The 13,988-nt window shown below is 29.6% G+C and overlaps 1 protein-coding gene across 1 annotated transcript in view; it reads left to right on the top strand.

Annotated features, from left to right (window-relative positions):
- Positions 1-983: 983 nt before the first annotated feature.
- Positions 984-13,988, top strand: part of LOC123293059 (connectin) — a 445,382-nt gene continuing 432,377 nt past the window's right edge. Inside the window, exons 1-2 of the mRNA XM_044873775.1 lie at positions 984-1,807; positions 3,173-3,419. Coding sequence (XP_044729710.1) covers positions 989-1,807; positions 3,173-3,419 — 1,066 coding nt within the window. The 5' untranslated portion in view covers positions 984-988. The remainder of the gene's footprint in view (positions 1,808-3,172; positions 3,420-13,988) is intronic.

The raw sequence follows: 13,988 nt of genomic DNA, 5'->3' as shown, positions 1-13,988 counted from the left end.
GTTCCTACTGGGTGTCCCACATCACCTCTCGTTCTTTTTTTATAAGATTGATAAAGATATTTTTGTTTAAAATTGATAATAAAGATTTTCATGCAAAAATTTTAATTTTTTCATTATTGTGGTCCACACTCATAAATATTACAAGTTTATTGAAATATTTGAATACATAACTCTATTAATTTATCAATTTGTCCAGTTTTTATATTCCATGGCACATTAGATATAAAATTAAAAAAGAAACTTTTATAACTAGTCTGCTATGGAACTTAAAAACTGAACAAATTGATAATTTAATAGTGTTATGTATAAAGAAACATTCCGAATCCTGTTGTTAACGACGAAGTTATCGAAGTTCATGTTTTGGCATATTTTGAGACCCATCCTACTTCTTCCATTAGAGCTGCAGAACAAAATATGGGTATTAATAATCTATTCAGAGAATATTATTAAAACTAGGAAATAAAAAACTGGTGGTCCCATTTAAAAAGTTTTGGCGCAATTTAACACTTGTTTATGATATTTCAAATAATTCTAAAAGAAACTTAGGGGATTTTTTACAACCTTTTTTAACACGTCTATTTGCATCAAAATTTTCAATAAATATCGTTTATCTCGAAAACCTTAAAGATTAAGGTGTGTCACTTTATTACAAAATTACCATAATTATTGACTCAAGCGACTTAATTAAAAATAAATAGGGCATTCCATTTGAAATAACGATTTTAAGGCCAACTTTCGGTATAGTCAAAAGTGTCATAAATCTGAAAATATTTTAGGCGGATATATCCCAAGCAGTTATGATGAAATACCAATTTTCAGATTTCTATTTTGTCTGGTTCTCCAGAAACTTGTAATGGGCGGTCCCCGTGGACAACCCTGTTTATATGTTCTTGGATGAGATATTCATATTTATTTGCCATTATCGAGGTTAAACTAATATTCAACCTTTCTTTGTTTCAGATTTGGATTCAGTGAAAATTTACTCATAATGCATCGTAATTTTCGGATATTATTTGTTATCTGTATATGTATATACTTATCAACATGTACGCCATATTCACCATCATCGGCAGCCACAACTGGACGGCGTAAATCTAAAGACCACTACGTTGAAAAGCTACCGAGTCGTGCTCCACAAATACTGTGTCAAAATGATGATCCAACAGCTGCAATCCATTGTTTTTGTAATACCGATGTTTTCAATAATGCATCACGTGCTGAATGTTTCGTTTTCTCGAATGTAACCGAAGATAATCCAATCTGGAGTACATTTACGACTCAAGTAAATATGATGGAACTAATAATAACACTACGTTCGGATAAAAAATTATGTTTTGTACCGACCGAAGCCCTGAAACCGTTACGTCGTTTGAAAAAACTAACGATTAAATACGCAAGTATTACGGAAATACATTCATACGCGTTCGCGAATTCGTCGAGTGTACGGGAAATAACGATATCACGGAATCAAATTGAAGTGTTAGCACCATACGCGATTGCTCATTTACCAAGTTTGGAAATATTGACATTGGATAAAAATCGGTTATCGGAATTAAATCGTAATGTTTTCTATGATTTACCACGATTACAAAATTTATATATTAGTGAGAATAATTTAACAGTGATCCATGATAATGCGTTTAATCATTTAGGAGCATTACATAATTTGGAATTAGATCGTAATGCTATCGGAGTTGTGACACGTGATACATTCGCGGGTTTAAGTGCATTGAAACGTTTGGATTTAAGTTTTAATCGGTTAACAATTTTGGGTGATTTAACATTTGCAGAATTGTGGAGTTTAGAGGTAAATAATATCAGTTTTTTTTTATTAGAAATGATCACCTATTGATGAGCAAAATTAGTTTCGGTCTTGCAGTCTCCGTCTTGATCTTGCATATTTTTCAAGACCTAGACCATTAGCAATATAGTATCACTTCGACAAGATCAATACCAAGACCCTTTCTATAAGAATTACATCAAGACCAAGACTTAGCTTTGCAAGATCAAAACCTATATGGGCAAAAGTTTATAACAAGAACTTTTACCAAATTTATTATTGTTCAAAATAATTATTGAAACCCCAGAAAATTTTTCAATGTGCTTTTTAGTGTGCTTGGTCTTGTAAAAGTATTATACTTGAGTAAATTTTCATTTCGCGTTTTAAGTAAAAGCATAGAAATAAGGAAAAACCATAACTAATCTATAACATAGTTTGGATAAAAGATTTTGCTTATCGGTTCTCATCAATTTTTATAAATAATATACATATAAATATGTATATATATATCATATATAGTTATCAAGTTATCAAGTTAAAAAATTCTACTTTTTTGATAACACAGGCAAATTTGATCCGGTCTTATAGGAATTTTTTCGAAAATCACTAAAGTTGGGCTTTTCTTTTCAGCTGTGATGTCAGTTTTTCGCTAGCTATCAGTAATATGTTTATTTCCGGGACCAGGACTCCACATTCTTAAAACTTATTAGAGCTAGGTAGCAAATTTGAAAATTATGACCCAAATTAAATAGGATTACATACTTGATTTATCAAAATTGGATAAAATTTGGATTTGATAGAGCAAAATTGATTCGATTTTTTTAATAGCACAAGCAAATTTGATCCGATTTTTTTGGTATTTTTTTAAAACCTACTAATTTTGTTTCATTGTCTACCGCTGTTATGTCAGTTTTTCGCTAGCTATACTCATGTGCTTAATTCCTCAACCACGACATTCTTGAAACCTGTTAGAACTAGGTTATTTTTGATCACAAATTTGAGAAGTATGACCCAAATTTATTAGGATTACATACTTGTTTTATCAAAATTGGATATAATTTGGATGTGATAGAGCGAAATAAATAATAAAGTTTTTGGATTCTGATGACGTCTTCAAGTTAAAAAATTCGATTTTTTTGATAACACAGGCAAATATTCTAATATTTTAAAAACGAAAATTAAAATCTAAATTTTTTTAAATTTTATTCTAAAAGCATTCCTTTCAACTCTCCTGCTTTTTTATCAATTCTGTCGAAATAATTTTTTAATATCGTCAAAAATAGCAGGAAGGGCATAGAGTTTTACATGCTTTGAATAGGGAAATCACGAATTTGGCAGACACTCTCTATAAATGAGCTTTTACAAATAATGAATTTTATATTTTCTTTACAGGCATTAATATTAGAGAATAATGAGCTTCAAGTAATCTCTGAACGTGCATTTGATGGATTGACACAGTTAAAACAACTAACATTAAAGAAAAACTATTTAAAGGCATTACCAAATGGTTTACTTGAGGGAGTACCAACAGTGAACAATCTAGATTTACGACATAATCAACTACAAACTTTGACACGTGAGAATATTCAACCAATATTTGATACATTACGGAATACATCAAGTTTCTTATACATTGAACGTAAGTACTTCTAGCTATTATAGTCACTTAACTTTATCTTATATTATTATATAGGTCTACGGCTAGCTGGGGTAATTTTGAACGTTTCACAAGAAAGTATTTATATCAAATTTCTGGACAAAAGTCAGAAAACTCAACTCTTTTTTTTGCATTTCCGTCACAAACACGGCATATGAGTTACCTCAACCTCGCACCTTCCTGTTTTGTAAACTGCAATCTACCTGCTCTTACAGATGCATTTTGTTATTGTTGTTGCTCTCGAATTTCCGTGTCATTCAATTTACGTTTATTGTGTTTGTTTATTGCAATTAAGTAAGGTTTTTTTTTATATTGAGGGCGAAGATTTGTGCTTTATTTACCAGTATTTAATTTTAATGTAATAATTCTATTAATATAATTAAATATTTGTGATTCATATTTGCTGTTAAAAAAGGTAACTTTTTTTCATTAAATTTATCGTTCTCAAAGCTTTTTGTGTATGTGTCAGGTTTTGTCAAGCAAAATTTTTTCTAACAAGGCAAAGGTTAAGTATTCTTTAATGTGTTTATGAAAACAAATCTTGCGCAAACTTGAACCTTTTCTTTTAAGACAAGGATAAGGATAGTGATTAAGATAGCTTAAGGCAAAAGTCAAAAAAGGATCAAGCAGTTTTCCAGTGAAATTTCGAAATTTATAAGTCACGTTACAGGGAAACAAAAGATAAGACAAAAAATGGCTCAGAAACACAAAAAGTTAAAAAAATTGAAGTAGAAAGTGAAATAGTTGGGTTTGAAGACGAATATGATGACTAAAAAATATTTTTTTTAAATATTGCCAAATAAAAGGTACTTTTATATGTAAAGAATCTTTTGAATCAATTTTGAGCATAAAAATCCCTTCATTATATTTTGTCCACAAAGATATAAATGCAACTAGGGCAGGCCCGTGCGCAAGGCAGAGGTTTTGTGGTCAAAACCCCTTCCATTGGGAATGATTTCACATAAAATTTGAACTAACAATATAGTCCTGTAAATGCACACATTTATGAGACGCATTTCCACTGACGAATCAGATATCCATGCATTGTTTGAGCTCGGTACATTATTTTATTTTGCCTTTGAGTCGAGTACTCTAAACAGAAAGAATCTTGGCAAGGTTATCGAACTACCTGAAGCATATTTTAAGCAATACTTTATTAAATTTAGCTTGTTTCTCTATATAATATCAAAAATTTGACATGATGATTCTCGTGACATCTGAATGTCTACTAAATGCATCGCGTTGTGGCTGTTTTTCAACCTTGCGTCGTCTCAAAACATACCTTACATCGACAATATCTAAAGATCGGCTAACCGATTTAGTCCTCGCACAATATACATTGCCGTGTAGAGGCCGATGCATATACAGACCTTTTTCGAGTAAGAGGACTAATTAAATCTACTCTAAAAAAGGATTTCTTGTTTTTATTGACTTTATGACATAACATGGTGAACAAAAGTTTGAACCCCTCCCTTGGATAATTCCTGCTCACGGGCTTAAACTGGGGTGATTTTGAACGCTATTTCAGAAGGCCTGGTCAGGGTATTCCTACCATAAAAGTTTTAATTGTGCTTGTATTTACTGTCTTCACGGCAGCGGTTCAATTTACTAGCCCTTTCGAAATTACTTCACTCTCTAGGTACACTTGGTCTTAGACCTATACCTTGCATTATAAATTTTATAGTTATTATTTTTCCATTTACGGCTTCACTATTATTTTCGAACGCTTTTCAAAATTTTTATGAATATTATTATTGATTTTATTGATTACATATTCACTTTTATTGTGTCAATAAAATATTTTTATCCCAGCGGAGCTGTAATGTTTCGTAAAAGGAAAAGAGTATATTTAATTTTAATTTAAAGCTTATTTTTACTGAAATTTAATGATTTTAACTATAGTTATTGAAATAAATTCCACGATAATAAAATTGTATATTAAGAAATTCTATTTAAAAAATACAATTAAAAAGCCTAAAACAGAATTACATGTCGCCAAATATCGATATTTCGATTGCAATGCAATCATCGCCATTAACAAAATTTATTCGTATAACACATTACAAACATTTTACACAAAATTAAAAAATTAAAAATAAATAAGCAAAACATTACCAACAAAACAGTAACGATTTACAAAAATAAAAATACAAAAATTATCACAAATTTTAAGAAAAACATTGCTCAATACCACCAAACTTTTTGTAAGCATTTCACGGTATCGTTTGTGAGATGGGTGTGTACAAGTTTGCTATAGCTAACGAGAATTGTTTTATGGCTTGACCTTTAACAGTTGTCCATTTTATCAATTCAGAGTCAGGTATAGGACCTTTATCCCAGTTCAGAGTCTTATTGCCTGCCTGGTGGATTGATATGTTTTCGTAAGCAACCTTGAATCCAATTTGACTGGTTAAGAAACATACACGAATGTCATTTGATATCAACATTCCAATAATATATTTACGCTTTTTGATATTTAAATATAATAAATAATTTTCAACGTACTTTTTTTATTTATTGAAAATTGATTCCTAGAAACAAAAATATTTTCAAATTTTGGTTCGCTGTTTTTTCAATTATTTTGATTAATTAGTTCTGACAAAAATAATGTTTTTTACTTTTTTGATATAAATCTATTTTTAACCGACTTTAAACAAAAAAGGAGGAGGTTATCAATTCGACTGTATTTCTTTTATGTGTGTTACCTCAGAACTTTCGACTGGGTGAACCGATTTTGATGATTCTTTATCTATTTGAAATCTGGTGCTTCCCGTGTGGTCCCATTTCATTTTGGTCCAGTTCTGACAACGGAATCCATGAGAAAACCATAAAAGTCTTAAATTTGCATTAAGTATGCACGACAAGACGAAGAATAACTCAATATCACGGCAACCGATTTCGATGAATCTTTTTTAGTGATTAGTTAGTATACTTCAAATTCACTAAAAATCACAAAATTAAAAAAAAAACTTTTAACGAAAAGAAAACCGACTTCAAAAGAAAAACTTTTCCAATACAAATTAATATGCACTAAAAAGTAAAAAAATTAAGATAATATAATGTAGTTAAAGTTATTGTTATTTTTGGAGTCGTTGTCAGCCAGTTAATGCAGCAAATTGTTCTGTCAGAGTTTGGCTGACACCGACTCCAAAAATAACAATAATTTCAACTACATTATATTATCGTTATTTTTTTAGTGCATATTAATTTTTATTGGAAATGTTTTTCCCTTGAAGTCGGTTTTCTTTTTGTTAAAAGTTTTTTTTTACATTATTTGATTGATAAATTTGCATCTATATTTTTTTTATTTAATTTAGTGCATGGATACATAATATTTCAGTTATCAGATAACGAAAAAATGTTCAGTTGTCCGGGAATTTGTCTTATAGGTATTCCAATTCGGTATGAAAAACGAGAAAAAAATGTTGCTCTAATTACATATATTTTTAATTAAAACAAGTGAAAACAAACAATTGACTGAGTTAATTGTTGAAATATTCTGTACAGAAAGTGTTGATTTTTAATAAATTACAAAAGTTAAAAAAACAAAATTACAATTATACAAGTGGCGGTCGAAAGTTTGACGTCACTTTTTGTTATAGTCAATGGTGTTGCTTTTTAGAAATTGGAATTTCCCTCGGTTATTTTGCACTTTCATTTATTAATTTTAAACACTTTTGACCGCAGATTTACTGTTAAAAGCACTATTAACCAATTATTTTCAGACAAAACTACCATTGACCAATTGATAATATTCATATTTTATTAGATGTTTGAAAAAGTTGAAATCACGTTAACGAAACGAACTCAGATTCAATGGAAATAAATCATTTAATGAAAATGTCTCACTTTTAAATTTTTCTCGAAGCATCCTATATATATCCTATTAAGCGATTAAATGACATTAAATCATATATACCAACGTTATTTTCTAATGGAAATTCAACGATTTTTTTGGTCTTGTTTATCTAAGTATATTTATGTATAGTTATTAATGTTAAGGTAGTACCAGCATGGTATTTGCAGTTTCTATGTTAAAGCAATGGTACAATTTTTTTTTCGACAGAATTTAACGAAAAATTAAATTTAAGAATTTAATAATGCTTACTATTAATTCCCAAAGTTTCAGAAATTTTGACCGTTTAAAATGGGAAATAATTATGACAACGTCCCAATTTCGATCAATTTACGTCAAAATTAATATCTCGAAAGTGAAAATTAATTTCTAAATTTTTTTTTAGAATATTATTGTATAAACATTTTTTTCTACTTTTTCTTCAATATATAATAATATCATAAAAAATGGTTGGAGAGACCGGACATTTTACATGCTTTAAATGGGACATGACCCTCAAAATCGCGAACTTTGTCTTTAAATATCTCGCGATCTAAACGGTCAAAAATTATGAAATTTTAGGAATTCATAAATAAAGCTATTATAAACCCGAGAAAAAAAATTCGGCCAAATCTGTCGAAAAGTGATTTCATGCTGGTACTACCTTAAGTTATTGCTTTTATCATTATCAACATTGTATGATAACATCCATTCACTTGCAGACCGTGAGCTTATAATGAGAAATTTGGGACTTTAATCATACTTTGAGTGTCAAATTTAAATCAATCGAGGTTTCTTTCTTAATTTTTAACAACATTTATTTATTTGATTGGCAACAGAATACGCCGAAAAAATAGCAGAAAATTTGCTGCTGAAATAGTTTAAAACTGGAGTACAGTTTTTATAATTGTAGTTCAATAGGATGCTTTCGGTAGTGAAAAAAAATTATGAAAGTTGATAAAAATTAAAATTTGTGTAGAAATGTACTTAAATATTTTGATTTTGAGTCATTAAAGCGCATTATTGTTTTATTATATTAAAATTAAAGTCATCATTTTTAATATGTATATCACGTGATTTAAAATACACGCCACCATGATGTGACATCATATAGGTAAAAATAATATGCATTAATTACAAATTTGGAGATGTATCTCATTGTAATTGTATGTTATGTTACCATCAACTTTATATATACATATAATAATTATATACGCGACTGTTGTTTTTGCGAGGATAAAAAAAGTTTTAAAATCTATTTTAATTTTATGCTAAGAAAGCGAAATTATTTTTCTGTAGGTACTTTTTGAACCATAGTAGAATATCCTATTTTTCACACTTTTTAAAATCAAGAATAATCATTGAAATTTTGCTTCATTATGGGCTTATGGTTAAAAACTGGAGATTATTTAGAATGGTGGGGGTGGGAGGAGGGTGCAGTATGAGGAGAATAATATTTACTTTACTGCTATTAAAATAAATATCTATATCATCCGCCTTAAGTATATCAGTACATATCAACTCTCCTACCCACGTCATAATATACTGGCGGAGTTTAAAGTATGGAGCAAGGTTTTGTTTATTTATGAATCGAAAAAAACTTGCAACTAAACCAGGTTTTAGAAAAAAAAACAGCACACATTGATGTCTGGGATATTGATTCACATTTCATTCCCTATAATGTAATGGGTGTATGCCTTTCGTGTAGTAAAACTGTTCTGGATAGCTACATTGTTGATCAAGAAAAATTGAATTAATCTTTAAAAAATTGTATAAAAAATTATCGAATTTTGGCTTTCGTTTAAATGAAATTGCTTGAATTTTGGTTTTTACAATTTCTTTTCAAAAATTTTTAAAAAATAAAACGGTGAAGAGCTGTTAGAACTTGGGGAAATTAGACGAAAATCAAAAGTCAAAGTTTCCGATACCATAGGTTGTATTATTGCCTTAAGATTTAGAGAAATAGAAGAAATTAACACAAGTGCCGTTTATTCTATCACTTTAAATGTATTTTATGGAAAAAATGATTGTGGCTTCTTATAATTTTCTTTCTATGATATTAGTTTTCCTAATTAATCTTAAGAAAAATAGCTTTGTTCTAAAATAAAGCATACTTTTAAAAACATACACGATTTGAAGATGACCCTAAGAAGACGTGATTTTTCGGGAACAGTTTCAATAAAAAAAAAAATGCGAAAATCAAATATCTTAAAATTTAATTTTTGGAACGTTACAAGCTCTCGTATCTACCCCAAAAACATATTACCGGTTGAACGACAGAGACGAGCGAACATTTCTTATAGTTTTTTAAGATGCAGAATTCGCATTCGGCTTCGGAATTTATGGTTTTTGAAATACTTTTACCTACTAAAAAAGGGAAAATTTTTTTTTCGTTTGTTTTCGATTATATTTGAAGTATTTTAACATCAATATGTTATTTTATTCTCATCTGGAAATTGGAAGCCTCCCTTCCTCTTCTCTTTTTTATACCACGCATATATGTAATATGCAATGTATACCAAGTTCAGTCCCAAGTTTGTAACGCTTAAAAATATTAATGCTACGAACAAACTTTTGGTATAGGTGTTTATAAAATCACCTAATTAGCCCATTTACGGTTGTCTGTTCGTCTGTTCGTCTGTCCGTCTGTCATCAAGCTGAAATTTTTACAGCGTACTCAGGAAATGAGCAATATAGGTCAATTGAGCCTATGTGCCTGAACTATAAACCGTTAGAGACAGAACAAAAGTTTAAATGAAATAATCTTCCTTATCAAAAAATCAACAACTTTTGTTTGAAACATTTTTTCGTAAACATCACTGTTTACCCGTGAGGGCGCAAATTATGCGTAAATTGTATAGTATGTATTATATGAGGATATCAGTTACGTATGTGTGTTATGTGATTAATTAATGAGTAATCAATACTGTCTATGAACGGTATTTCAACAATTAACTCAGTCAATGTTTGTTTTCACTTGTTTCGTAAATACTTTTTGAATCATATGATATTTATTATATTTAAAATACATTAAAATAAATATTAAGTATAAATATTTAGATAAAATTAATTAATTCTATTAGATATAATTAACCTATTTTATTTATATTTATATAAAATAAATAAATAAATAAATATATTTATATAAAATATATGTAACCTATTTCTATTTCCTCGAAGTAGATTTTGGAAAAATTCAAAATATCTTTTGAAGGGAAATGAATGGGATTTTCTGACGCCATAAATTTCTTCCAAGAAAAATTTATTCACTAGTGAAACATGGCTTCTAAGTTATCGGGAAAATGAGTTTCTTCCATATAAAGGGGGGAATTTCTCGTAAACTTGACTATGGCTATTTTGCGAGCGGATTCTTATTAAGCACGTCAAAAAACATTCAAAAAGTAAGTTCATGCTTTTGGGACAAAATTTGTGTTGATCTGTGAATGAAATTTTAATTTGCCAGGCTGAAAATCGGCTGCCTTAATAGTGCACACATGATGTAAAACTTAAAATATAAAAAAATCTCTTAAAACCAGTGAAATTAACAAAATTGAATAACCCCTGGGAAATTTTTCGGCTATTTAATCCTAAACTTGCATTTCAAACGTATCGTAGAAAACTCTCCATTAAATTATATTTTTTCTTGGAGCCTTCTCTAAACTAAACCGATTTCGAGGGTCATCATATATTTTTAAGTTGTTTCGGGTATGGAACCCTTAACTCGCACTTGAAACATAGCTAAGAAAACTCCCCATTGAAATACCTTTTAAAAGAAAGAAAAATATCCAAATCGGTTCATCCATTTATTCGCTACGATGCCACCGACAGACACACAGACACACACACATAGCGGCAAACTTAAAACATCCTATTTTTTTTTTTCGGGGGTTAAAAACTATAGTCAGCAATTTTCATAAATTTATTCGCTAGTATGCACAAAGATACGTAGTTAACGCAGCCAGTATCAAGTGCCAGGTCTGATACACAATTTTTCGTGACATTAGGTTAGAGTGGGCTAGGTTATATTGGCTGTCCATGAAGGAGACACTTAGGCTACAGAGCCCATTATATATACCATATATGTGTTTTACCACTTTTCCGCTGATAATTTAATTTATCAGCCCTCCCCCCCCCACAATTTCATAGGCTAAGTGCACCTCCTTCATGCATATACTATCTACTACACCAGCACATCACAGCTATTAATTAAATGAATTTTGTTGCGACGGTGGGAATCGTACCCGCTACCCTAAGCATACCGCGGACGCAATTGGTTACGCCTTCACCAACTGAGGTAATAGAGTTTGGTGAAGTTAATACAATATGAATATTTTTGAGATTTGTTCAATTTTTTGGTAATTAAATAGTATGATTACATATTTATGGTATGTGTCACCATATTACTATCCATACCATACATGCCATGGCCTCTATGCTATAGTATACACTATACCTGCTACATATAATGTTCTGTGTATTATTTTGTGTTGTGTGTTGTCTCCAGGGATATTTATCCTGCTATCATTTTACCATTCTTTGTAAAAACTTTATATTCTATCCCACCTTTTCAGCTATCGATATAACTGTATTTATCTATCCTCCTTCATTATCCATTGATACCATAAATATATATATATATATTTTAGTAAGATCCAAATAAAATGCCACCTGTGTAATTTTTAATTGAATTTTGTTAATAATTCAATATATTTCACATTTAATATTTTAATATATTTATCTACGTCCGTGAGATAAGAACTAATTATGTCACTCATTTTCCATGGAATAAATTCTTAATTACTGTACGTTTTTTAATTACCACACACATTTTCAACCAAATAAATTTAGCCAAATTAGTGTCAAAATGTAAATTAATAACAAGTTACTCTATCAATATTTTTAGTTTTATTAATATATTCTAGTTTTCTCAATAACTCAGGATAACTTTTTAATTATTATTACCTTTCGTTTTAATATTTTGGTTCTTAAAATATCAGCTTCCTGGAATCTAAATTTAAATCTATAGAATTGAAAACGTCATATTATCATGAAATGCATAGACCATCCATTGAAATAAAGGTAAATTTCGGAGTTTTGAGATCAAAATTACCTTTAAAAATTATTTTCATTAAAATTGCAAACAAAAATTTTTTTCAATATTTTTCCATATTTTACTAGTGCCATCGGCTAAACCTTGCTCCAAATTCTGGTTCTCGAGATATCAGCCTCCTAGAACCTGTTCAATTCCACTTCATTAAACCTCGTTGCTTATTTTTAAGGCGAATTGTGGGTGGAAGCATTTTGTTAAAACCTCGTGGAATGTGTTTCTTAGGTGTCAAATTTCATTATTAACGAATTTATTAACATCGCAAATGTTACTATTTGTTAATAAATAATAAATTTATAATTCAAAGAAACGATCACTGTTAAACTACACTTAAAAAATTACAAATTAGGCAACTTGTATGACGTAAATGTTAAGTGTTTGTTAAAGAATCGAAAGGTAATTTATCGGAGAATGTTCTTAGCTATATTTCAAATGTGAGTTTAGGGCTCCGTCCCCGAAAAATTTGTCGGGATGTTTTTTTCTAAATTTTGTAAATTTCACTTGTGTAAGTCAAATTTAACATTAACCGTTCCATTGAATTACAATATTATTTATTTACTAATGATATTTGTAATTTAAGAAACATATTCCATCAGGTTTTAGCAAAATGTGAGCGGTTTCTTTCATTTTCCTATATTTGCAACATCTTTAACTGAACTATAAAGAAATTTGGTTTTTTACCGACGCTGTTCACTTTTTTGTCATGGCAACAAGATAAAATAAAAATAAATACTTTTTCAGATATGCCTGCAGCAACTAAATTGTTCTATGGTCAGTATAATAGACAATGTCATTTTGTCTGTGATATGATCTTAATAGTTTTTATTAGATGTAGAAATTTAATTGGACTACAGTTAGAAAAAAATAATATGCTTTTGTTTATTTCCTACTATTGAGGTACATTATACTACTATTGAGGTCAAATCTTTCGACGTTAAATATACTTTTAAACATCGAATTTATTATAAATTAAAAATAGAAAAAACCAGTGAAAACAAACAATTGACTGAATTAATTGTTGAAATTCCGGGCATAGTCAGTGTTGATTTCTTTATCACATAACACATACATACATGTGACACATACATAACTGATATTCAAGTATGGTACATACTATAAAATTTCCGCCTAATTGGCGCCTTCACGGGTAAACAGTGATGTTTACAAAAAAATGTTTCAAGCAAAAGTTTAATTATTGATAGGGAACATTTTTTACATTTAAACTTTTTTTTGTTCTATCTCTAACGGTTTACAAGATGGATCCTACGGACCCAAGACCCAATTGACCCATGATGCTCATTTACGAACTCGACCTCACTTTTTACGTCCTGAGTACGTTGTAAAAATTTCAGGTCGATATCTTTTTTCGTTTTTGAGTTATCGTGTCCACAGACGGACGGACGGACGGGCGGACAACTGGAAATGGACTAATTAGGTGATTTTATGAACACCTATGACAAAATTTTTTTCGTAGCATCATTATTTTTAAGCGTTACAAACTTGGGACTAAACTTAATATACTATGTATTTTTCATATATACATGGTATAATAGAAAAAAAAAAACTAAATTAACTCTTAAAATAAAACGAAACCTATATAGTCGGTGAT

This window comes from Chrysoperla carnea, chromosome 2 (genome assembly GCF_905475395.1).
Source record: "Chrysoperla carnea chromosome 2, inChrCarn1.1, whole genome shotgun sequence".
Classification (NCBI taxonomy): Eukaryota; Metazoa; Arthropoda; class Insecta; order Neuroptera; family Chrysopidae; genus Chrysoperla; species Chrysoperla carnea.
This window is presented reverse-complemented; position numbering and strand designations above follow the sequence as displayed.